Below are 26362 nucleotides of genomic sequence, written 5' to 3'. Positions count from 1 at the left end.
AATAAACCTAAACATAGAAAAGAATAACACTTTGCCATTCACACAAGCCCACAATGGATTTTCATTACATGAGAGGATCAGAACAGAGGATGATGTTTATGAAGCCACCGTCAGAGTTAAATCCCCTTGTGTGCCAGTTAGTTTTGTTACATTCTTCTGCTAAAGACTACTTCATCCTTAACTCTTAATTCAACCCTGGGACCTTACTTGAAAATGTATGTTACTTTTTCTAGTGGAATCTAGAGTGAAAGGTTATGGGTCAACACCAATCTATCACTTGGAAAGACAGTCAGTCATAAGGGGAGACTGTACAAGTATCACACCTCTCACTCTTTTTCCCTGGCCATCCTTTCCCCCATTCAAAGACAAATATTGACTACAGTTTCTTGTGAAACCTTCTAGAAATATTCTTATTATAGAAAAAAATATACTTGTATTTATTTTTTTATTTAAATAATATTACATACTATGCCCACTAATATGTTCATTGATTTTTCACTCAAAATTTAATCATAGGGAAATGTCCATGTTAGTGTATTATAATGATTTCCATTTACTAAATTGTTGCCAGGTATTCTACCATATGGATATACCATAATGTTTCTACCTAGTGCCCTATTTTGGGCTATTTAGGTTGTTTGTGACATTTAGCTCTTAAAAACAATCTAGTGGCAAATAGCATATGAAAAGATGCTCCACATCATATGTCATTAGGGAAATGCAAATTAAAACAATACTACTATAAACCTATTCAAATGACGAAAATCCTAAACACTGATACCCTCAAATACTGGCGATGCTATCGAGCAATAAAAATTCCTCATTCATTTCTGGTGGGAACGCAAAATTCGACAGCCACTTTGGAAGACAGTCTGGCAGTTTATTACGAAACCAAACATACTCTTACCATATGATCCAGCAATCACACTCCTTGGTATTTACCCAAATGAGAGGAAAACTTATGTCCACACAAAAACCTATACACAGATGTTTATAGCCACTTCATTCATAATTGCCAAAACTTGGAAGCAACCAAGTTGCCTTTCAGTAGGTTGAATGAATAAATAAACTGTGGTACAACCAGACAATGGAATATCATTCAGTGTCAAAGAGAAATGAGCTAACAAGCCATGAAAAGACATGGAGGAACCTAAATGAATGTTACTAAGTGAAAGGAGCCAATCTGAAAAGGCTGCACATACTATATGATTCCAGCTATATGACACTGTGGAAAAGTCAAAACTATGGAGACAGTAAAAAGATCAGATGTTGCCAGGGTTTGGGGGGAAAGTGGGATGACAGGCAGAGCACAGAGGATTTTTAGGGCAGTGAAACTATGATACTATGGTAGCACATCATTACACATTTGTCAAAATCCATAGTTTGTACAACATCGAGAGTGAACCCTAATGTAAACTATAGACTCTGGGTGATAATGATCTATCAGTGTAGGAATGCAGGGTCATTAATTGTAACAAATATACCAGAGGAGGATGTTTTTTCATGATGAATCATTCTCTTAATATATTGCTGGGTTTGCTCATGTTTTATCTCGAATAATGGTAGCCATGGTCATCAGAGAGTTTGTAATTTTTGTGTGTATGGGAGGTACTAACTTTTGTGGTTGGAAAATCAACATTATGTTGCTTAAAAGCTTCTATTCCTTTCAAATTCTCTGGAGGAGATTAAACAGCATTGTAGCAATGTTCCTTAAATATCTGGTAGAAATTTTCATCTGGACTTTTGGTGGAATAGTGACAGGGGTTATATATTGATTATTTTTTAAATTTTTATAAAATATATTGCCTAGTTTTTTCCTTTCTAGAGTTAAGTTTGAAAATTTATATTTTTAAAAAACTATATGATTTTATTAATACAGATTTTTATGTTCACTTCTATGATACTTCATAGATAGTTTCTTTAACTTTTATAATTTCTTCAGCATCTGTGATTATTTTCCCATTCTCATTTTGTGCACTGCATTTTCACTGTGTTCTTTATTAGATCAGTTAATTTATTAGTGACTTTAGTTATTACTTCAACAACCTAATTCTTGAATTTTCACATTATGCTATTTTCTTTCTTTTTTCTAAATTCAAACATTAATTTGATTTTGTTTCCCTTTGGTCTCTTTTGTTATCTTCTAACTTCTTGAGTTTGGTGTTGCATTAGTCAGGATAAGCTATGCTGCAGTAACAAACCCTAAAATCCAGGGGTCTAACTCAGTAACGGTTAATTGTTTGTTCACATAAAATCAGGGAAGGGAAGGTCACCTTCGTTCATCTTGTATGTGTGCCCTCTAGACCCATACAGTAAGGAGATGCTCACTATAGCTTAACTGCCTTGCATGGAAATGATATAGTCCCTTCGGCTCACAGTGCTTAGCTAGAACTAGTCATTTGACCCCAATCTAAATGCAAGAGAGTTGAGAAATACAGTAAAGCATAAGGAGTTGGTGAACACTGTGTCTGGTACACATTGTCCAAAAACTATTTTTTTAATTACTTAGTGTAAATACAGGTGTCTCAAAAGTCTCAGAATAGTTTTAACCTTTAATAATTTTAGAAATATAAATGCTACAAACATAAAAATCATTTAAAAGTTTATATCAATTACTTATAATTTTATAAATTGAGTTTTAGTTACATATAATTCTATAAATTTTGAATATAACATTTTAAATATATTTTTAGTTCAGCCCCTCTAAGAGGGAAACTACTAGAACCAAACTTAAAAATGTATTATCCAGGATTCATAAAATTAAATATATGTTAACAATAACTAAAATTTCAAATGATGTCTTTTGTAAATTTACAGTATTTATACTTCTGAAATTGTTAAAGATTAAAAATACATTGAGAATTTTGTGACACTGCATATAAATTTAGAAAGTTATGATTTTTCCCATGAGCAATGCTTTATTTATATTCAATATATTCTGATAAGTATATATCTTTATTTTGTAAGAGTTCTACAAGTTTAGAGTCCCTCTAGAATTAAGATAAAAAGTGTTTTATTTTATTATTTAATTTCTAAGCGGAAGAGTGGTTTACGCTTCATAATTATGGATTTATTATATGATAATCAGAGAATTCTGCCTGCATTATTTCTATTTCTTGGAATTTATTGAAGTTGTTTGTGACAATAAATGCTCATTTAAAAAAATATTTCCTGAACCTTGTAAAAGAAGGTTTATTTTTGGCCTTCTAAAAATAGAGTTATATTTTTATTAATTTGATCTAAACATTAATTCTTCAGATCTTCTACATCTGTATATACTCCTGCTGTTCTTTATATGAATTCTAGAAGTGGGAAGGCCGGATCAAATTTACATTTCTACTAACAGCTGGGGGCCCTATTTTCCTTATAATCTTGTCATCAATGTATAATGTCAAAGGTTTCATTTATTTTTCCATTCTGAAGAATGGCATTTCTGAGTTTCTTTTCCATGAGAGAAGGACTTTCCTCCCCTGATTCCCTGACTATAATATACAGTTGATCCTCAAAAAACGTGGTGGTTAGGGGCACAGTTGAAAATCCAAGTTTAACTTTTGACTCCCCCCGAAGTTAACTACTAATCACCTACTGTTGACTGGAAACCTTAACATATATCTTGTATGATATGTGTATTATATACTGTATTCTTATAATAAAGTAGGCTAGATAAAGGAAAATGTTATTAAGGAAAATCATAAGGAAGAGAAAATACGTTTACAGTACCTACCTTATCAATACCATAAGATTATGTTGTCTATTCACAAGAGGAATCATCTGTCAGTGCCTACATCAATATTGTCTTATGTGATACAAAATACTGTAGATTTTATATGTGTTACTAACACTAGACATCAAAAATGAAAAAAATAGTGTGAATAAGATTCATATTTACAGGTGTAATAATTCATGCATTGATAATGAAGCAGCAGCAATATGATTACTTCATGGTAGCCCAGGTATACACTAATGGATGAATTGTTATAAATTTTTTATGGCATATAGTATTACAGTCATATTCAGATTACAGCATTACGAACATCATTACATTAAAAAAAACCACCTGTGATAATAGGCTTTCTCCAATGATGAGAGAAAGAGGCATGCTGTACAGTAATATGATTCTTTGAAAGCAAAGTTATAAAACATTAGGAAAACTAACACATTATTAATTTTATGTTACATATCACTCACTTTATATCTCTGTTAGGATAGGCTATGCACTTCAATACAAGTCTTGCACATAATGTTCTACATCATGAATACTTAGGTGATAATGATGATGACACAAAAACTTCTCATACAGTTATTGCTGTACAGTTATTAGATTTTTACACAAAAACACTCACACACATATACAGCAGATAAGTTTATTAATAGTAGGACATGATGATTATTTACTATTTATTAAGTGGAAACAGACCATCATAAGAGCCTTCATTCTTGTCATCTTAATGCTGAGTAGGCTGAGGAGGGGGAGGAAAGGAGAAGACGGTCTTCCTGTCTCAGGGGTGGCAGAGGTGGAGGAGGTCGAATGGGAGGCAAGAGAGGCAGGCACACTCTCTGTAACTTCGCAGAAATACACTGTAATTTCTCTCTGACTTTTACGCTCTTTCAATTCTCTAAAAATGTTTCTTTATGGTACTAATTCTTCTTTTATCATTTGCTTTTGTTTTAGTGCCTGTATTGTAGAAGGGTTCATGCCATAAAAGAAGTCAAAAGCATCTTGAATAATTGTAACCCTTCTGCTGAACTGCCTAATGTTAGTTTTTTCCTGGCACTGCTTCTTCTCAGTCTTCTTCCTTATCGTCTGGCACTAGTTCAGAAGCATTCATCTCCATCAAGTTGTATTTTGTTAATTCCTCTGGTATGGTGTCTATTAGTTCTTGAATTTCTTCAAGATCCATATCTTAAAACCCTTCACTCCCCACAACCAACTTGTTCTGCCATATCTACAATCTCTTTCATAATTTCCTTGACTGGCTCTCCTGCAAATCCTGTGAAGTCATGCACAACATCTAGACACAGTTTCTCCAGCAGCAATTTATTGTTTCAGGTTTGATGGCTTTCACAGCCTTTTCTGTAATAATGATGGCATCTTCAATGGTGTAATCCTTTCAGACTTTCATGATGCTCTCTCTGTTGGGGTCCTCTTCCATAGCATTGACAGTACTTTCCTTTGAGAAAAGGAAAAGGCTCATTTTGTGTAATGAGCCTTAAAGGTCCTATGACTCGCTGATCTAGGTGCTGAATTAGAGACATATTGTTTGGGGGTAAATAAACCAGTTTGACACATTCAGTGTTGAATTCATGGGGTTCTGGGTGGCCACGGGACATTGTCCAACATCAAAAGAACTTTAAAAGGCAGTCCCTTACTGGCAAGGTACTTCCTGACTTCAGGGACAAAGCATTAATGAAACCAGTCCAGGAAAGTGGTTCTCATTGTCGAGGCCTTCTTTTTGTACAACCAGAAGACTGACCAGCTGGTATTTACTTTTCCCCTCAAGGCTCAGGGGTTTGCAGCTTTATAGATAAGGGCAGTCCTGATCATAAGCCCTGTTGCATTCGAACAGACCAGTGAAGTTAGCCTATCCCTTTCTGATTTAAATCCTGGTGCTCACCTCTCTTCCTTACTAATAAATGTCCTTTGTGGATTTTTTTTTTCCAGAGTAGGGTACTTTTGTCTGAATTAAAAACCCGTTCAGGCAGATATCCTTTCTTCTCAATGATTTTCTTAATGGCATCTGTAACTCATCTGCTACCTCTTGGTTGGCAGAAGCTGCTTCTCCTGTTATACTGACATTTTTTAAAGCCAAGCCTCTTACTAAACTTATCAAACCATCCTTTGCTGGCATTAAATTCTCCACCTTTAGATCCTTCACTTTCCTTTTGCTTTAAGTTGTCATATAATGACTTCACTTTTTCCCGAATCATATTAGAGTCTTTAGGTATACTTTTCTTATAGCAATGGTGCAGTCACATAAAAGCATTTTCAATACAAGATATAAAGGTATTTCAGAAAAAGTGCAAGGTTTTCACACCTGCTGGCATAGCTGCAGCAATGGCTTCACAAATTTCCTTTTCTTCTCTTACAATGGTCCTTATGCTGGATTCATTATCTTGAAATGATGGGCAACCGCCACTCCAGACCTCAATCTACAGTATATATTAATCAATTCAACTTTTTCTTGTAATGTCATGACTTTTCTCTGCTTCTTGGGAGCACTTCCAGCCTCAACAGTGGCACTTCATATGGGTCCCATGGTGTTATTCAAGGTTTATGGCATTGTGCTAAACACGATGAAAAATACGCAAGAACCAAAAGAGATCACTTTTTTTTTGATATGCAGTTTATTGGAGAGATAAACTGTTCACCTGGAGATGATTAGTGTCACATGACATTTTAAGCAGATGCTAGCAACACTTGAGCTCACCGAAATAGCAGCAGGAGGTAGCTACAAAATTATTACAATATGTACTACAGTTAACTTTTTGCAGTAATTTAATACTGTATCTTTACATTTGTTTAGACTTCTGTTGACTGCAAATGGCACCGTGTCTGGTATGTTAAGTGTTTGTAAGTTTTGATAAATTTTAACTTTTTATAATAGATTTGTGTAGATTTTATGGTAGCAATAGATAAAATAGACAAGTATCTACATATATTTTATGCATTCATGATGTACCTTTTTCTTAATTTTTTCAATATTTCTAGGCTATGTGGTTCCTCTGTTAGTTTTTGCAAATTCTTGCCAATCTCCAAAAAAAGTTTCCAATGTATTTATTTTAAAAATTTTGCATATAAATGGATGTAGTTCAAACCCCTGCTGTTCAAAGGTCACCCTAACTGCAATTTGTGAGAGACCAGATGTGGGAGAGTATAGTTCTTGGTCAAAGATAGACCCTCTGAGATTAGAGACTCTAAGATGATAATGGTTGAATTGTACTTTAACTTAATTTAGCTCTCATTCTTTCCTTTATTGGAATAAAGAAACAGTAATGTGCCTGTTTTTATACTAATGATAGCAATTTATGTATAAAAGCCATTGTAACGAACAAATATAAATTGATTGCCCTGAAAACTCTTAAATGCTCAAGCTAGCATTCAGAATTTTTTAAAAAATGAATATGAACTCTGAATTCAACATCTTGAATAGTTTAAAGGTCTTTTAGCTTGTAAAGCTGAGAATTTAATTAAACTTAAAAATATCACAAAGATTATAGATGTGTACATATTTTTAATCCAATGTGTATATTTGTGGTTCACTTTAGTATCTGCAATGTTCATAAATATTCATACATTGTGAATTATTACTCCTCAAGTGGTTTGATACATTTTGCTTTACTATATTTAAGCCAGGGATTAAATTAGAAGCAGATCAATGGTTAAATTACTACCTTTCACATTCTGTGGATATTTATTCATTTATTCATTCATTCATTCATTCATTCATTTATTGTGAGAACACTTAAGTTCCACTCTTAGCAAATTTTAGTTATACAATACAGTATCATCAATTGTAGTCGCTATGTTATACCACATTTCCCTTTTACAATGCAACATGAGTTTTATTGCAGTTCTGCTTTTTAATATTAAATTTTGGTTTACATGATGACCATTTGATACAAACATCCTAACATTATTAAGTGGATAACTCATATCCCAAATCAACATGCATAAAAATGTCTCTCAGGATTCAATTCTCCTAAGACATCCACTGTGTGGGATCAAAATACACTACTTCCAAAATATGACACTTTATCATAAGGATTATTTTGAGCTGAAGCATTTGAGATTCAGTAGATGCAGAAAGAAGTCTTCTGTAGCTTCCCCTATCTGACTAAAAGCATCAACTTTTGAGAAATGAGAAGTGCCATAAAACACTTCCTCAGGGAAGTTCTAAGGCCATGAAGATGATGGAAAGTCAGTATCAAAATGGACCTAGGGGCTTCCCTGGTGGCGCAGTGGTTGAGAGTCCGCCTGCCGATGCAGGGAACGCGGGTTCGTGTCCCGGTCTGGGAAGATCCCACATGCCGCGGAGCGGCTGGGCCCGTGAGCCATGGCCGCTGGGCCTGCGCGTCCGGAGCCTGTGCTCCGCAACGCGAGAGGCCGCAGCAGTGAGAGGCCCGCGTACCGGAAAAAAAAAAAAAAAAAAAAAAAAAAATGGACCTACACAAATGTTATTAAGTAGCCTTTATCTTCCATTAGTTTTCCCATATATTTACCTTTCCACAATTTGCCATCCCTATAAACTCAAAGTCCTTTTCCTTTGTTCCCTCTGTGTGGGTACAGGAAAAGGTTTTTTCCTCCCTACATCAGCCATCTTCATCATAATTAAGGTTTTATTTTTAAGTTGAGTCATATACAGAAAAAGCTATTTCATAAGAGCTATTTCATATCAATACACACATACAAGATAAATCACAATCACTTGAAATTTTCTATTAACTTTACTTAACCCTGTTATTTATTATTTATATGTTTTCTCTCCATGTTTTCTGTCATAGACAGTTCAAACCAGTTTTTACTAACATACAGCTTTTAGAAATTACTTTATTATGAAGGCATTTATAATTTCTTTCTTCATAAGGAAATTTCAGCCTGGTTTTACCTCTAAATTTGCTAAATCTTGATAGCATATTCAGTTAGTTTTAGCTCAGGATATTCCAAGTAAATTAATATTTTTATTTTGTTTTCCTATAGCCTTGCTAGTTCCTTAGTCGTATACCTGTTAAAGACTGTTATCTGATATATTTCAGCATTCGTCCAATCAAACAAACGCCAGAAGCAACAGGAGAAAAAATATGCACTTAGAATAATGTTAGCCTGAGTCAAATAACTGGCTCTTTGGCATCAGAATTAGCCTGTTAAATAAAAACTTGCTTATTTAGTTAATAATTCATTCATTTAACAAGTTATTCATCTGTTGATTTTCAACTAATATGAAATGTTCCATTATGATAATTTCTAAACTCAAAGTCACATTCTTCTAACCAATAACTCCCAAACTAAGAATCTTTATGTAATAATTGAAAAGAGTTACCTGTTAAAAATATTGTTGGAAAAATAATCATTTGAAAATACAACTCCCTCACTACTCCTACTCCTAGGAGTAGGCCTCAGGAGTATTTATTTACCTATGCCCATGTTAGCTTATATTTATTTCTTTATCTCTTATTTACAGGCTTAATTATACCCAGGAGGTGTGTTTAAGAAAAGAAACACAATTCCTTTTTATATCTTTAAATGCTCATGGGCCATGTGGTCCCTAAAGTATCTGCTTACTCACAGCTGTGATACCTTTTCATTTCTATGTTTTGGTTGAAATACTTAATAAAGGGCAAAATGAATCACCAAGAACTCCTGATTGAGCAATTCGGAAGCAATTTCACATTAAGAAGAACTCCCAGAGATGATTCCAGAATGTATCCTAAAATCTACAAAAAATTCTTTCCATGGGTTATTTGGATAATGATACCAATCATTTCACAAATTATACCACAAGAGTTAATTCTCTAAACTTCAGTTCATCATCTGGCATAGAGAAGGAAGTAAATAAGTTAGTTTTTCATGTTAGGTAGCACCTACTGTATGGAGAAAAACAACATGGAAACATCATAATATTAGAATAACTTGTAAAAAAAAGCTTCAGTGACTCTCAAAACAAATCAAAGGTTTGAATGATTTGAAAGTCATCACCTTCATCTTAATGGAGTCTAGCGACAACACAATAAAATTTAGGAAACTGGTTGAAAATAAATGCATATAATTATGCCTTTTTTTCCCTAGTCATCTTCATTAAATTTTATGGTAAGGATTTATCTATGAAAAGGGGAATGCTGTAAGTGGGTTTAGCACACATGTCTCTTTCTGGACTGTGAAATTCCAGACTCTGAATCCAGATTGCCTGGTTTCAAATCCCATTTCTTCCATGCTGGCTCTGTGAGCCAGCAAGTTAAAAATTCTTTTGACTTTTTAATTTGAGAAAGTTAAAAACTGCTCTCCGCCTCAGTTTTCTCATTGTGAATTAGCATGATGAAATGAGTTCATGCAGAGAACATTCTTAGAACTGTGCCAAGTCCACAGATAGTTCTCAATAAATGTTACCTACTATTACTGTCATGTACAGAATGTGAGCAAACCTACTAGAAACACAAGGATACTTTTTATGAAGGTGAGATATGGATTGAGGAGGGCCCCAAAGGAAACTACATCATGGAAGCAGGCCTGAGGTAGAAGTTGAACCCAGTGTTCTGCTTACCTGTACTCCGACAGGAAAACTTGGTTTTGTGATCACACAATCGTAAGGTACCACTGCAGCCTTTTTCATCACTACCATCTTCACAGTCTTTTTCCCCATCGCAGCGCCACAGATCAGGAATGCAATTTCCATCAGGGTGACACTGAAATTCATTCCCATTACAACCAGCAGGAGAACGAATCTCTTAAATTGAAATGAGGGAGAGAGGCAGAGAGAGGAAGACAAGAGAGAAATTATGATTTTACTTGATAATATTTTTTTCAATTTTTTTCTTTCTTTAGGCATTATAATGATCCTAGAGAGAATCTATTTTTACTTTATTGCTTAATAGCTGCAATACTCTCTAGCATTTTCAAATTTGTTTTAGAAACTTTAATAATTAGAGAAAATAATTCTTTCCTCCCACAGAATTTCTAAAGGTGATGAACGTTAGGAAAAAAAAGAAAGAGCAGTAAGATAGTATGTGGATATTCTGTTGTGATTTTAATTAGTATCAGTGTGATTGTTGAAGGTATTTTCTCTATAGCACATAAAAGAGATTTCACATTCTACTCCAAATGTTTAGACTTTTGTTGATCTTGTGACATCTCTTTAGATAATTTCTTTCACACTGGTAACAGGTAAACAACCAAAAAGAAAATAAGAAGTACATTCTGACTAACAAAATCTTTGAAGAATAATGTCCAAAATGTTGAAAAATAAAACCCTCAGATAATTAAAAAAATTATTCAGGACATAAGATTTCAAGTTTAGAATCAGAACAGACACAAAAGAATTTTATGAGGCACTATGCAATCAAAGTCAATTTATCAATTAATAATTCACATAGTGCCCAGATAACATTATCATTCAAAACTTGATGACTAAAAATATAGGCTAAATTTTGTAGGTAAGCATAAACAAGAATAAGGAAAAATAAATGTTGGGCATATAGATGCTTTTACAGTATAACAGTTGAAAAATATGACTGTAATTGGCAGTACATTAAATTTGTATTACTATCTAATATTATGAGATATAATAACCAGAATCTCCAAATACTGTTGCAAAGTAAATATTTTAGTATTCATTTTTCTAGACCAAAGTTTTAATGTAACAAGTTTATTGTGCATCTCAGGTAGCTACAGCCAACAATTAATTTACATTATATCTATAAAAGCAATTATTCTACATCACTATAAAATTGAAGCAAGTCCAGGTGAGTTTCTCATTACTCAATGAGCTGATTTGGTAGGAATTGTAAAACTATCAATAAACAGAAACCTCAGTTAAGTAGAGTTGGGAGACCAGAAGGGGAGATCTCTTACACCCTGCAGCTGTAGCAGAGCCCAACAGGAAGAAGAAAGACTCTTCTTTCCTGTCAAGGACTCAGCCTATGAAAATCCATGCACTTGTTCTTTACTAGAGCCCTCCCATTTTCCTTTTTTACTTTCTATAAAAGCATTCCTTTTTCCTTGCTGTGAGGGAACTTGCACATAGCTCACCATGGTGCAGACTCCAAATTGCAATTCTTTGCCAATCCCAAATATACCAGTCTTTGCTGGAGAAATATCTGGCTCTCAATTTGTTTTAGGTCAACATTTTGGTGGCCCATATGGGGACCAGAGAAGACTCTCGATGGCTCTGGGGCTGGTGAATATACAGGTGCAGTACCCACAGCTGAGTCTATTGCTGCTCACTGCTTTTCCTGCTGACCCTGGAGTTTAAAGGCAAGTCTTTCTCTTAGATCCAAACTCACACCCTCTTTCCATCTGGAGCTCTCCAGGCTTTATTCAGAATCTACTTAAAGCTTTTGTCTTTCTGGTTAAGTCCTTGTTCTGCATGTGAGTACTTGTTTGGCACTTGGGTCTGATTTTGATATCAGGCTCTTTCACTGAAACTGGTTAGCTTTGCATATTCCCTTCGGAACAGGAACTGCTTCACCTGAAGCTGGCTAATCTTTGACCCATTCCTCTGAAAACAGGGGTTCTCTGGAACAGTGCCAGGTTTTTCAGCCTTTGGCCTATTCTTTTGAAAGGACGATTCTCTGGAAACTGGCTGAAAAAGTCTTTGGCCTGGCTCCTTTAAGCTGTATCCTTTGAATTGGCTGGGATTGTCTTACAAGCTGTCTGAATCGAACCAGTTGTGCTGTAAGCTGTTTAAGCTGTTTGAAAATTGTTCTTTACTCTAGAGGAAAAACCTCTAGGAAATGAGACTCCAGTTATCTAAGTATTTTGAAGGCCTCCTCCGTTATAGGGACTCTGGTCAATTTTATGTTTAAAAGCCACAGTCCTTCCTCATGGGCACTGCTAACTAAATGGACCAACCTGACCAAAGGCAATTTAGAATATCAATGGCTGTTATGGGGAATTTCAGAAATCCCCAAACTTAATTTCCTTAAAACCAAATTGAGCTTCAATAGCTCAAAAATTTCCAGAACTGAGTGGAATGCTTATTTCAATTGGCATTTTGAGGCTTCCCAATATACTCAGGACTCTAAAATTGCCTCTCTGCAAAGTAAGATTTTAAGATTAACTGAGGAAAGGAAATGATGAAAGAAAGATAAAGTGGCTCTCAAGGCCTCAGGCTCTTCTTCCTTGGCGTCTGTGTCTCAGGCTCCACCTCTGGTGCCATCTCCCTCCTTCCCTTCTACGCTGCCTATGCCTCCACTGTCCCCTCAATCCCCCCATACTCATTCTCTGGCCAAACTTCCCTTTTCCTCTGAACATGTCAGAAAATATTTCTTTAAAATTAAGCCTTCTGAAGGTCCAGAGGCTAAATCTTTAATATCTTGTACTCCCTGAACTAAGCTGAACTGTGAGCCATAGTCAAAGATTTTCCCAAAGTAACCAAAGATCCTCATAGCTTTGCTGAGGGATTTAATATAATCACTCAAACTCACCAACCAGGTTTCTCTAACTTATATCAGCTACTTCATATGCTCATCAGTGAAGGTCAGGCCCAGCATTGAGTGAAAATTGCTAACTGAGAAAATCCTGAAAGACGCCCAGCATTACAACCAGGAGAACAACCTGCTATCTTATTATGTGTCAGGCTCAGAAAATTGCTAGGCAACTTTACTGAGCAGTTACGAGGGCTTTTCCAAAGCCTGTTGACTGAAACAAAATTCAGACTTGCACACAAACATCTGCAAATCTGTTCACAAAAATTACAGTTGACTTTTGATTGTCTTTAAAGAAAATTCTGGTCTTCCTTCAGATGTTGATTAACTCAAGTAGCTTTTAACTCTTTGTTTATTAATGGGCTGAACTAAGATCCTTCCCTTTTAGTAAAAAGGACCAGCGTGAAATGGGAAACTATGTCCACTTCAGATTTAGTTAATCTGACAAACCATATTTCTTGTGCTCTATATGAATCACCTCAAAGGAAGATCATCAAAATTGTTCATCTTCAACTCCAACAAATGAAGGCTCCTAAACAAACCCAAAACCCTCGTAGTTTTTGCTATTATTGCAAAGAACCAGGGCATTAGAAAAGAGATTGTTACAAACTTAAGCGCTGTAGAGCCTTCATCCCTCTAACCAGCCTTTCCAACGCCCTCCAATTCTCAGTGGTGGGCTCTGAGGAACTGGAGGGGCTCTTCCCAATCCTCCCTCTTCAACAGCTTGGAGAAACATTTCTCCAGGAGGATGAATTTCTTCCAGTCCTAATTGATACCACACTCTTGAGTGCTCAACCCCACTACCATAAAACAGCCCCTGCCTTGGAGTACTAAAACAATTCAAATGGTGGGGATTTCTAATGAACCTCAAGAGGTTCCTATGTCTGAACGTATTTCCTTTTGTTTAGGCCCTTTGAGAGATACACATCCTTTTCTCCTTAGTTCCTCTACCCCTATCCATTTATTAGGCTGGAAACTTCTTAGAGAAGTATGCCAGAAATTCTTTCTCCGAAAAGGGGAAAACAATTCTAGAAATTGACAGAGTCATCAAAGAACCAGCCAGGTAAATTAAGTGGCCCTCTAACATCTTTTATTTGTTCTATCTCTGATGGTACTAGAGCAGATTCTGAAAATATAGATCATTTCTCCCTATTGAATCAAGCTACCACTTTCCTTATTGGCAAAATCTCCAACTGATGTTTGCAAAATTCACAGTGCATCTCCCATCAAAATTTAAACAGAATCCTCAAAACCTCTTCCCAGAATTAATCAATACCCTAAAGGAAAACCTTAAAGCCCATAATAGAAGAATCCTCATTATCTCCTGTACTAGCCCCTGTAACACTCCATTTTACCAGTGAGAAAAGCAAAAGGCCAAAGGTGGAGGTTTTTTCAGGAACTCTGAGCAGTAAACAACACTGTTATCCTTCAACACATTGTTGTTCCTAACTCTCATATGTTACTAACATCCTTTCCCACCACAAATGAATTCTTCACTGTAACTGATTTATGCAGTGCATTCTTTCATATTCCAGTTGATGAAGACAGCCAATACCTTTCTGCCTTTACCTGAGAGTAAAAAAAACAATTCACCTGGACAGTAATGCCTCATGGATATATTGAGAGTCCTTCTTAGTTTTTGCAAATCTTGAAGGCTGGTATGAATGATATAAAGTTCTCTAAGGGTTTTACTTTGCTGCAATATGTGGATGAGTTGCTCCTTTGCCCTCCTTCTTAAACCTCTTCACAGGAAGGCAGCGTCCACTTAATAAAGCATTTGGCCTTAAAAGGACTTAAGGTCGCCAAAGAAAAATTGCAGTTTGCCCAAAACCAGGTTCAATATTTTAGTCATCCAATATCAGAACAAGGGCTACACCTAGATCCAGATACACTTCATGGTGTCCTAAGTTTCCCCAAACCCCAGACTAAGGGCTATTGTGAAGTTTTCTCAGACCAGTTGGTTATTGCTGAAATTGGATTCCAAATTTCTCTTTTAAAGCCAAATTTCTTATGTTTTTCTCAACAATAACAACCACCTGACCCAGTTTTGTGGGAAGAACTGATTGACATAGCCCTCAAGGCCCTAAAGGAGAGTTTGATGAACCCATCTGCCTTTGGGCTTCCTTACTATCAGATTCCCTTTTACTCTTTCATAGATGACAAGAAAAGGGAATAACTTTGGGGTACTCACCCAAAAACTTGGCGACCACCATCCATGCACAGGGTGTTATAGCCAGCAGCTGGACCCTGTGGCACATGTATTAGAATCACTGCAGCCACTTCCTTGCCTTACAATCACTGCAGCCACTGCCCTTTTTGTTAAAGCCACTGAGAAAACTGTGGAATGTCCTTTAATCATTTTTGTACCTCATGCAGAAGTCAACCTGAATTCTCAACATGCTCAACACTTCTTAGCTAGCTGCCTCATATCCCGTGAAGTCCCTTTGTTATCTGTCCTTCACGTAACTCTTTTACATGATAATAACTTTAACCTGGCTACTCTTCTCCCTTCTGTCACCAACAATGTCCTTCATGACTGCTGAATGTTGATAGACAACCTCCTGACTCCTTGTAATGATCTACAGGAAATTCCACTGGGTAGTGTTGACTTCTCATGGTTCACTGATGGTTCTTGTTTAAAAGGTAGCAATGACAAATATTGTGGTGGTTATGTTATTATAACTCCTTTTGATGTTGTTAAGGCAGTGTCTTTACTTATGACTACTTTGGCCCAATAGGCTGAATTACACACCCTTACACGGGCTTGTACTTTAGTCAAGGACAAAATTGCCAGTGTTTATACTGATAGAGATATGCTTTCAGAGGAGCTCATGATTTTGGAATGTTGTGGAAAGTTGCTTCCTCATTTCCAGTGGAAATAAAATTAAAAATAGTCCTTATGGGGCTTCCCTGGTGGCACAGTGGTTGAGAGTCCGCCTGCCGATGCAGGGAACACGGGTTTGTGCTCCGGTCCGGGAGGATCCCACATGCCGCGGAGCGGCTGGGCCCGTGAGCCATGGACGCTGAGCCTGCGCGTCTGGAGCCTGTGCTCCGCAACGGGAGAGGCCACAACAGTGAGAGGCCCGCGTACGGCAAAAAAAAAAAATAGTCCTTATGTTCAGGAATTATTGAACACAATACTTTTACCTTCCATTTTAGCTATTATTAAGATTCTGATGCATGCTAAACTTGACTCTCTGGAAACTAAGGGAAATCACCTTGCTTATATGTCTGCAAGGAATGCTGTCCTTAAAGGGACCAACAGCAGACAAACCTCTGTCATTATCCAAAGGGACATCTCCCCAAATGATAATTTAGAAAAACTGGCTACAGAAGCCTAACAATGAAAAGCCTAACTCAGAAAAGGAAAAACAAGATTGGAAATTTAACAATTGTTTGTTTGGAAAAAAGAGAAAGCTCTGGTTTGGACCAAATAACTCAGTACTACCAGAGACTCTAAAGTCCCCACTCCTCATCATACTACATACACTAAACTATTGGTCTATTGACAAAATGATGAATCAATATCGTTGGGGAAACATTAACAAGGCTGCAAAAAGTGCCTACCTCCCTTGTCCTACTTGTCTGAAGTACAATCCAGGGAAGCCTATTTGTACTGCTTCTGGATATTTTAAACTGTCTAATGGACAATTCAAAGTCTGGAAGATGGATTTCATACAACTTCCTCCATCTCATGGATATAAATACGTTTCAGTCACAGTCTGTATGTTTTCCCACTGGACTGAAGCCTTCCCTCACAGACAGGCTATTGCCTTTTCTGTGGCTAAATTCCTTTTGGGAAAGATTACCCCTACTTGGAGGAGCTCCTCTCAAACTTTATAGCAATCTGGGAATCCATTTTAAGGGCCAGGTGCTTTGACAAGTCTATGATGTTTGGCTGGTTTTACAACACTTTCACTATGATTACAACCCTCAATCCTCAAGTATAGTTGAACACACTAATGGCATTTATTATTACTAACTGGCAAAATTTGTAGAGGTCCTCCAAATACCTTGGCCAAAAGCATTGCCACTGGTCCTTTTAAATTTCAGATCCATCCTTTTGGGAATTCATAAACTTTCACCCTTTGAGATAGTCCCAGGATGCCCAATGAACTTGACTCCTGCTTTTTTTATCCATAACTTATAAAAGGAGAGATACTGTAGTATTGAAAAGGCCTGCTTGCTTTTATTAAAAATAACCAAGCTTTGGTAGAGCAGTCTTTTCACAGTGTGCCCTTGGGAGACAAATACCTTGGAACCTGGAGATTTCGTCTATTGGAAAAGACACTACCAGAAGAATTTCCCTCAACCTTGCTGGAAAGACCATATTAAGTACTGTTAACCAACCCTTGTGCCACCAAACTCCAAGGAATAGACTCTTGATTCATGTGACACATCTAAAGAAGGTGCAGAACCCTGACTGGACCTGCACATCATCCAGTGACCTGAAAGGAAATACTTCTCGGAAGTTGAGGCAGTCGACATCTGAAGACACAGCTTTCCCAAGTTATCTATACCAGGCCTGTTGGAAGTTTGTCACCAACCTTCGATGCTGACATAAAGATTCAGATTATCTCCAGGGTCTATGATCTTGATGACGTATGGACTTTAAATAAAAAGTGCCTGAGAGTTTTCTCTCCTGCCCTTCCTTGTTACTTAAATGTGACCTTACTAGGTTTCCAGTCTGAGACACTACTGGAAATGGTCTTTCCTGACACTGAGGGACAAAAAGCCACTGAAACTAGAATATCTGACTCTTGATCAGTGATGCTTTCAGCAAAAGATCTTAATCAAAAGATAAAAATGTAAAAAAAAAAAAATTAATAAAAAGAATCCTCAATTAAATAGAGGTGAGAGACCAGAAGGGAAAGCTCTCATATCCTGCAACGACAGCAAAGCCCAGTAGGAGAATAATGACACTTCTTCTTTCCAGGAAAGGACTCTGTCAATGAAAATCCTTGGACTCTTTGTTTACTATAACCCTCCCAAATTTCTTTTCCTTTCTATAAAAGTGTTCTCTTTCCCTTCCCATGTGGGAACTCGCACACGGCTCACCAGTGTTTCACACCCTAAATTGAGATTTTCTGCTGATCCTGAATAACCTCATCTTCACTGGAGAAATATCTGTCAGTCAGTTTGCTTCAGGTCAACAGAATCACGTGGTTATGAGTTAGGATTAGACTAAATTAAGGTCAAAGCTAATAATAACACTTCTATCACCAAGGCAGCTACTTAATCTTTTGAGACCTCTGTTTGTTCACATGGAAAGTAGAGAGCCTGCAGGGTCGCTGGGAGGAATAAATTGGATATGTGTAAATGATTATTTTCACTAACATTTTTGGTTGTTATTTTCTATGATATAAATAGTTCATTTCCTGATTTGTTTATTTAAAGAATTTCAACAACTATACTATGTCAGTTGATACAATATTTTAAAGATGCACAGAATAGACTTGCTTCTACTGCCCAAGTATTCTTAAAGTAGTAATGCTGAAATAACACCTAAGTAAAAAAAGAGATAAAAAGGATCTCAACTGAAGTAAGAGTAAAAAAGTTCTGTTGGTAGAAAATAGGAGTTCCAATTCATGGAAAACCTAATTTCCAAAAGTAGCTACTCCTAAGAACACATAGTAATTACACCCAATTAAAGAGAAGGGGCTGAGTTTAGGCTGGCATTGAAGTCCCTTCCAAAAACAGAGACTTTTTCTACTTTCCTAATCATCCAAATCATTCTGACTGTGGATATATAGAGTCTTCATGATTTAACAGAATACTTGGGTGCATAGACACAATCAATAAAGATGGTAGAGTGTCTGCACATTTGGATGATATATATGAAATGTGATATAGCCACTTCCTACCGTATTTAATTGAGTATATGCAGAGTGCCCTATTTAGCAGTACAACTTAACTACTACAGTGGTAAAGAATGTTGAGACTGGTTTCACAAACAATATACTATGAAGCCTTTAAACTTGGGATCTTTTTAAAGGTAACTTGAAAATCTTATGTGATTTCAGTATCCAAGAAGAAAAAAGAAGACAAATCAAATGGAGTTCCAAGGTGTTTTCAGCTAAGTAATTCTATGATGAAGAAGGCAACTTCCATACAGCAGTGAATGGCCTTTGGTTCTTTTTCCTAGTACTTAACTTTCCATGAAAACAAAACTAAACAAACTTTGGCTCAGTTGAATTTTACAACCTGTTGTATGAGCTCAACCAATAACATACAAAAGTTGTATTTCAGGTTATTCTCACCCAGTGATTCCAAATATTTAGTAAAGAATAGAAGGTATAGTCTTTTGATTTTTTCTACATTCTTTAAAATAAGAGTTGAAGACTGGCAGCTCCCATATTGAATCTGTCCCTCAGTATGTTTAATTTAGTAAACATACTATCGACCTTTTAAAAATCTAAAGCTTTCCTATAAAAATCTCGCTTTTCCAGTTCCTTGAAAAGTAAGATTCTTGGGTTAGCATCCTCATAAGGTAACAACTACTGCTTTGTGTGGAGCTGGACTGAATTTTATCAATGACTCCCTGTTGTAACAGTGAGACAGAGATATTCCTTCATATTTTATTTTTTCCCTAACAGATTTTTTTCCTTGGTGGATGTGGGCAGTGGGCCAACTGCTAACTCCCTTTTCTTTTATTTTGATCTACTTCTGAGAAACTGTAGTAAAAATTTTATTCCACTCTTACTTTAATATTAATACTAACTTTACTGTCTTTACAAATTAGTTTTTTGTCTTTATGAGTTATTTTAATGGGTATTTGTGAATAATCCTGAAACTCATCATGTTTCTCTCTTTGCAATAGTTTTTAAGAATTTAGAGCCAAATTTATGGATCATTTTTCATGACATGAGCTTGTTTATACCAATCTCACCCTCAGATTTATTTACATTACTCATCCTTACTTTGCCTTTGTTTGGTTCCTTCCTCTTTATAACCTTTAATCTTTCCAGGTTATAACTTAGATTACTTCTGGAGATGACCAGAGGACTAATTAAATAACTAAACAAAATAGTAATATGTAAGGAAAACTTGAGAAGAAGTAACACATTTTACATTTAAAATGACCTAATTTGGAAACATTTTAGTAGCCTAAATAAAATTAAACAGTATATGCCAAATTCTATTCCATACATTCATTCCTCTCTTCATCTTTTATTTCTCCAAGGACAATGTTGCCTCAAAAATGTGGGCAGTAGTGGGAGGAATTCCATGTTTCACTAATTATTGTGAGTACAATGCTTTGCCTCTTCTAAACATATTTTGGACTTGGTTTCAAAGATCTAGTTCTTTTGAGTTACGTTCCTCAACAATTAACTCAGTGATTTAATGGGAAATTCTCAAGAAGATTATGTAAACTTAGAAATCTGGAAAGAAAAACCCGATTCAAAAAGAGACTTGCAAAATATAAATTGTTGCTTTGGGAGAAGGAAATGCTTCTCCTGATCCAGCAATATGGCAACTTTACATATAGACTTGTAGTCTTTTAGCTCAATATTATTTACAGAAGAAAATAAGTTGTGGTCACACAGATCAAAGGAGAATCTATGAAGGCAGAGAGCATGCTGCTACTGTTTGAGATTTTTAAAATTTTATTTGCATTTCTTCGCTTTGCTTGGTATTGTTTTGTTTATCTATTTGTGCTTCATAAGTGAATACACTCATTTGTCTTCTTATTCTAAATAAACATTTATCTTATAAATTTAAATGCAAATGTGGTATTTCCCTGAGGCTTTTCTTTCCTTCTTTTTTTTCCTTAAACTACACATGTCCAAAACCTTTGTGGACTATCTATTAAGCGGTACCATAAACAACCAGATTACAGCAACTTTAAAATGAGGATATAGTCTGGAGAAGGAAATACAATATACCATCATAAATATTCAAATCTAAATGGTGAAACAATTCTCCTCTAGATTGCCTTCCTGTGTACATTTTATCTGTTAATGTCCGTAATTTTCTTTGACTCATTTTACTTAAAAAAAAAATGTATATATTTATCTAGGATTGGGTCTCTTATTCTGGTGTTTGTAAATTCAAGAGATTCATGGGTAAGCCTTAGGAATTCATAAAATCTCAGAAACTATACATGATGCTTCGTGCTGACATGCCTTTTTTTCCCCTGTGGAAGGGATTCTGAGCTTTCCTTGACTCCCACAGCAGACTCTAAGAGGAATGTGGAGACCAGTTTCACACTTCCCTTTCTTTATCACCCATTCCATATACCTTGCATATAAATGGTAGTTTATATGGTATTCAATTTTGCTTATACTTCAAATTATCTAAGATTTGATTAGAAAGAAGGATCACCTATCTGCTCCTTTTGATTTTAATTAAACGTAAATAAACAGAACTGCTCATTGAGAGCATCCCACTTCACAGAAACAGAAACTTTGTCTGTGGTTATACATATGATAAGCAGCAGGGATGATATTTGAGTCCACACAATTAAATTTTAGAGCCTGCTTTCTTTACCATTCTCCCATTAATAAATAATTATATAAGAACATAAACTAGATTCATCCAGAAAGCAGTAAATGCAATGAAGAAAATGGGTCAGAGTAATGTTATATAGGAAAAAAAACATACATCACTTCTGATTCACAATTCATTGGCCAATGCTAGTTGCATGGGGTAGGGCCCCATCATGTTGGTCACACCCAACCACAAAGTTTCCAGGAAGTACCATCTTATCATGTGCCCAGAAAAAGGAAAAAATAGAACTATATTGTGAACATCTTTGATGACTATCATAAGGAGTGAGTTGGGTATAGAGAACATCTTGACAGCGTGATCAGAGATGCCTCTCTGAGGTGATATTTGAGATGAGACCAAAATGAAGGGAAAGAGCCAGCCAAGCAGGTTAGGGTAAAGAGCATAGTAGGCAAAGGGAATAACAAATGCAAGAATTCTAAAGCAGGAAACAGACTTTGTTTTTATAGACAGAGAACAAAGTGTATGGGGGTGGGTTAGAAATGAGATCTGAGGGGATTCCCTGGTGGCACAGTGGTTGAGAGTCCGCCTGCCGATGCAGGGCACACGGGTTCGTGCCCCGGTCCGGGAGGATCCCACATGCCGCGGAGTGGCTGCGCCCGTGAGCCATGGCCGCTGAGCCTGCACGTCCGGAGCCTGTGCTCCGCAATGGGAGAGGCCACAACAGTGAGAGGCCCACGTACCGCAAAAAAAAAAAAAAAAAAAAAAAAAGAAATGAGATCTGAGAGGTTGGCAGGGGATGGATCTTGTGGGCTTTATCAACGTCTATGGTACGATAAGTTCAACAAGTATCTTTCTGTTAGAGATTTTGAAACAGGAATGATGATGATATAATTTAATCTACATTACTAAAATTCTCACTGGCTGCTGTATAAAAAAAAAGTGGAAATAAGGAGAACAAATAAATGGCTTTTGCTGGCGTCTAGGTGAAAAATGAAAGGCAGTTTCTGCCTTTGAAAAGATCATAAAATAATCTGCACATAGGGAACTAGGTGATGTATGCAGTTACAAAGCAATATCCTAAGTGCTTTGGTAGGAATGAACACGGTGAGAACATGCAGAGGGGAAATCTAACCTGGACTTGGGGATTTCAGAGGAGAAATTCTCATGACAGAGGATAAGAAGAGAGTTCCAAGCCATGACTAAGAGTCAGGCAGAGGGGAACGTAGAACGGGACGAAAGATATTCCGAACAAAGTCAGCAGCATTCGTAAAATTCTGTGTTGTGAGTGATGGGAGGAGTGGGAAAAGAGAAAACTAGAGAGGAGAGCAAAGCCTAGAGCTTGAATGGCCTTGTATGCTATGCTAAATGGTTTGGATTTCACCCTACAGGCAACTGGGGGGTCACAGAAAGACCTGCTGCTAGATTCGGTTATGCTCAGATATGTAGTTTGTATCTATCTCTTTGGGAGCATTTAGACAATAAGTAGAAAGAGAAAAATCTCTAAGATTCCACAAATTTACAAGGGGTTATATATATGTATCTATTTCATTTGCTTGAACACCCAAAGTTTATACTGAAGTCAAGTAGACTATTAAACACACACCACACACACACACATACACACACATTTTCATATTTCTTCCCTTGCCACTTCTCATCCTACCTCCTCACAAGAAATTAAACATACTCCTAACCTATTCCTCAATGTCTGTTAGCTTTGGGTGTATGTTGATGTTTAGAAATGCTATCCCCTTCTGCCAGAAAACACAGAAAAAAGTGGTGAAATTTTACTTTCTCTTAACCTTCTTGCCAAATGAAATCAGCTTCTGTTAACAGTTGTTGATTTTGCCTGCTAAGGAGCCTGTGATGACCATTCTAACCTGAGTTTCAGGCTTGTGTGGTTCCCCAGAGCCCCAGATGCTTAAGCTTCAGGGCTTGGCACACAATCTATCTTTGTAACATGGCTTGTCCCAGTGGAATGTTAAAATGATGACTATGTTTATATGTATATGCTCGTGCTGTTTTACTGTTATGTTTTCACATTGCTGATGCTGGTTATATTTTTAACTAATGCAATTTTATTGTATTTTTTCCCTGAAGCTATTTAAACTAAGCATACAATTTAGGGGAATCTAATAAATAAATAAACATAGAACCCTGGAGGAAATGTGGCAACCGATGGTGGAATTTATCCCAATATTTAAATGAATTCATTTTGACTAAATATTTGCAGTTAGTAGACTAGTAACTGCACAGAGACAGAAAGGAAATTTTTTCTCCTAAAGTTAAAAAAAGAAAATCAGGTTTGCAAAAATTATATTTATACTATGTTTTTCTTATTCAGATTTATAAGAAATGTTAAAGTATTCCTGAGAAAATAGCTAATAATAGTGTTGCGAATTTAATGAATTATTTAAATTATGAGACCAGTCTTACGGGGGAAAAACCTTCTTTTTACTGTTTTAATGGAGTTTATACTTTAACTTGTCATTTGTTTTAAAAAACTTTGAAAAGTAAAAAATCACTATGTATTGCATGTGCCCAAAGCTTCCTGCATTTCTCATAATTGTCATGTGTCAGTTCCTGATTGGTTCCTAGCTTTTCAAAGACTCACTATGTACTAACAGTTCCTGTACCTGTTGGCTGCAGATTCCCAGGTATTCTTCACCTGTCCTGAAACTACTGAGAATCAGATTGGCAGCCTATCCGTCGTTTCATTTCATTTACCAACAGGGTGTGGACCTATGCTTGGCCTGTTTCTGTCTTAGGGAACCCTTAACAACTCCCTAAAGTGGTTTGGCTGTCCTTGACTTCTAGAAATCCTTAGGAGGGATGCTTGTTTAAACCTACCTACCAGCTCTTGAGCTACCTGGCTAGAACTGGTGTTGGGGCTGGTGGGGGTACCTGTCCTGCTCTTCTCCAGGTAATGTGGGATGAATTCCCCAGGGACAACTGTGTGCCTGATGGCTCTACAATCTCTGATGTGAACTAATAATGAAGTCAAACCTGGGACCTCTCTTTTAAATCAACTTTTCCTCATCCCATTGGACCCTGATGACAGGCTACATGTCATCTAGTTTATAGATGGTTATTAATATCACCACCCTTCCCACCTTCCCATCCCAACACACTGCCAGGGCATGGTTTTTGTGTTTTACTTTTTATTCCAACAAACACTTTTTACACCCATATGCAGTCCTTGATGGAGATTATCCTGATAAGAAGTTGAATGGGACTATCAAAACCATTTATTAATACTTGGATATAATGAAAAATTTAATAATAAATAAAGAGACCATATTTCAAATCTCTGAGATTTACTGCCTAGGTCAATTAGAAAAGTTGAATAGAGGGAAATGGAAAAAAATGTGTAGGCACTCCCTCTTGCGAAAGCACCAGAATCACAACTAACTGCTGAACAATCATCAACAGGAGGACACTGGAACTCACCAAAAAAGATGCCCCACATCCAAGGACAGGAGAAGCACAATGAGACGGTAGGAGGGACACAATCACAATAAAATCAAATCCCACGGCTGTTGGGTGGGTGACTCACAAACTGGAGAACACTTACACCACAGAGGTCCACCCACTGGAGTGAAGTTTCTGAGCCTCACGTCAGGTTTCCCAACCTGGGGGACTGGCAACTGCAGGAGGAATTCCTAGAGAATCAGACTTTGAAGGCTGGTGGGATTTGACTGGGGGATTTCGACAGGACTAGGGAAGAGGAGACTCCACTCACGGAGGGCACGCACAAAGTAGTGTGTGCATCAGAACCCAGGGGAAGGAGCAGTGACCCATGGGAGGCTGAATCAGACCTACCTGCAAGTGTTAGAGGGTCTCCTGTAGAGGCCGGGGATGGCTGTGGCTCACCGTGGGGACAAGGAACCGGCAGCAGAAGTTCTGGGAAGTACTCCTTGGTGTGAGCACTCCCAGAGTCCCTCATTAGCCACACCAAAGAGCCGGGTAGGCTCCAGTGTTGTGTCACCTCAGGCCAAACAACCAGCAGGGAGGGAACCCAGCCCCACCATCAGCAGACAAGCAGATTAAAGTTTTACTGAGCTCTGTCCACCAGAGCAACACCCAGCTCTAACCAGCACCAGTCCCTCCCATCAGGAAGCTTGCACAAGCCTCTTAGATAGTCTTATCCACAAGAGGGCAGACAGCAGAAGCAAGAAGAACTACAAATCTGTAGCCTGTGGAATGAAAACCACATTCACAGAAAGACAGACAAAATGAAAAGGCAGAGGACTATGTACCAGATGAAGGAACAAGATAAAACCCCAGAAAAAAACTAAATGAAGTGGAGATAGGCAACTTTCCAGAAAAAGAATTCAGAATAATGATAGTGAAGATGATCCAGGACCTCGGAAAAAGAATGGAGGCAAAGATTGAGAAGATGCAAGAAATGTTTAACGAAGACCTAGAAGAATTAAAGAACAATCACCTGGAAGAATTAAAGAACAAATAAACAGAGATGAACAATACAATAACTGAAATGAAAACTACACTAAAAGTAATCAATAGCAGAATAACTGAGGCAGAAGAACGGATAAGTGACCTGGAAGACAGAACAGTGGAATTCACTGCCATGGAACAGAATAAAGAAAAAGGAATGAAAAGAAATGAACACAGTCTAAGAGACCTCTGGGGCAACATTAAACGCAACAACATTCACATTATAGGGGTCCCAGAAGGAGAAGAGAGAGAGAAAAACCTGAGAAAATATTTGAAGAGATTACAGTCGAAAACTTCCCTAAGATGGGAAAGGAAA

The 26362-nt window shown here is 36.9% G+C and overlaps 1 protein-coding gene across 1 annotated transcript in view; it reads right to left on the bottom strand.

Moving 5' to 3' along the window:
* The window catches only part of LRP1B (LDL receptor related protein 1B), a 1616178-nt gene that overhangs the window by 650664 nt on the left and 939152 nt on the right, over window positions 1-26362 (bottom strand). Inside the window, exon 22 of the mRNA XM_067742376.1 lies at window positions 10257-10439. Within this exon, the coding sequence (XP_067598477.1) occupies window positions 10257-10439 (183 nt within the window). The remainder of the gene's footprint in view (window positions 1-10256; window positions 10440-26362) is intronic.

The sequence above is a fragment of the Pseudorca crassidens genome, chromosome 6 (genome assembly GCF_039906515.1).
Source record: "Pseudorca crassidens isolate mPseCra1 chromosome 6, mPseCra1.hap1, whole genome shotgun sequence".
NCBI classification, from domain to species: domain Eukaryota; kingdom Metazoa; phylum Chordata; class Mammalia; order Artiodactyla; family Delphinidae; genus Pseudorca; species Pseudorca crassidens.
The sequence above is the reverse complement of the archived record's forward strand: the minus strand, read 5'-3'. Positions and strand labels throughout refer to the sequence as shown.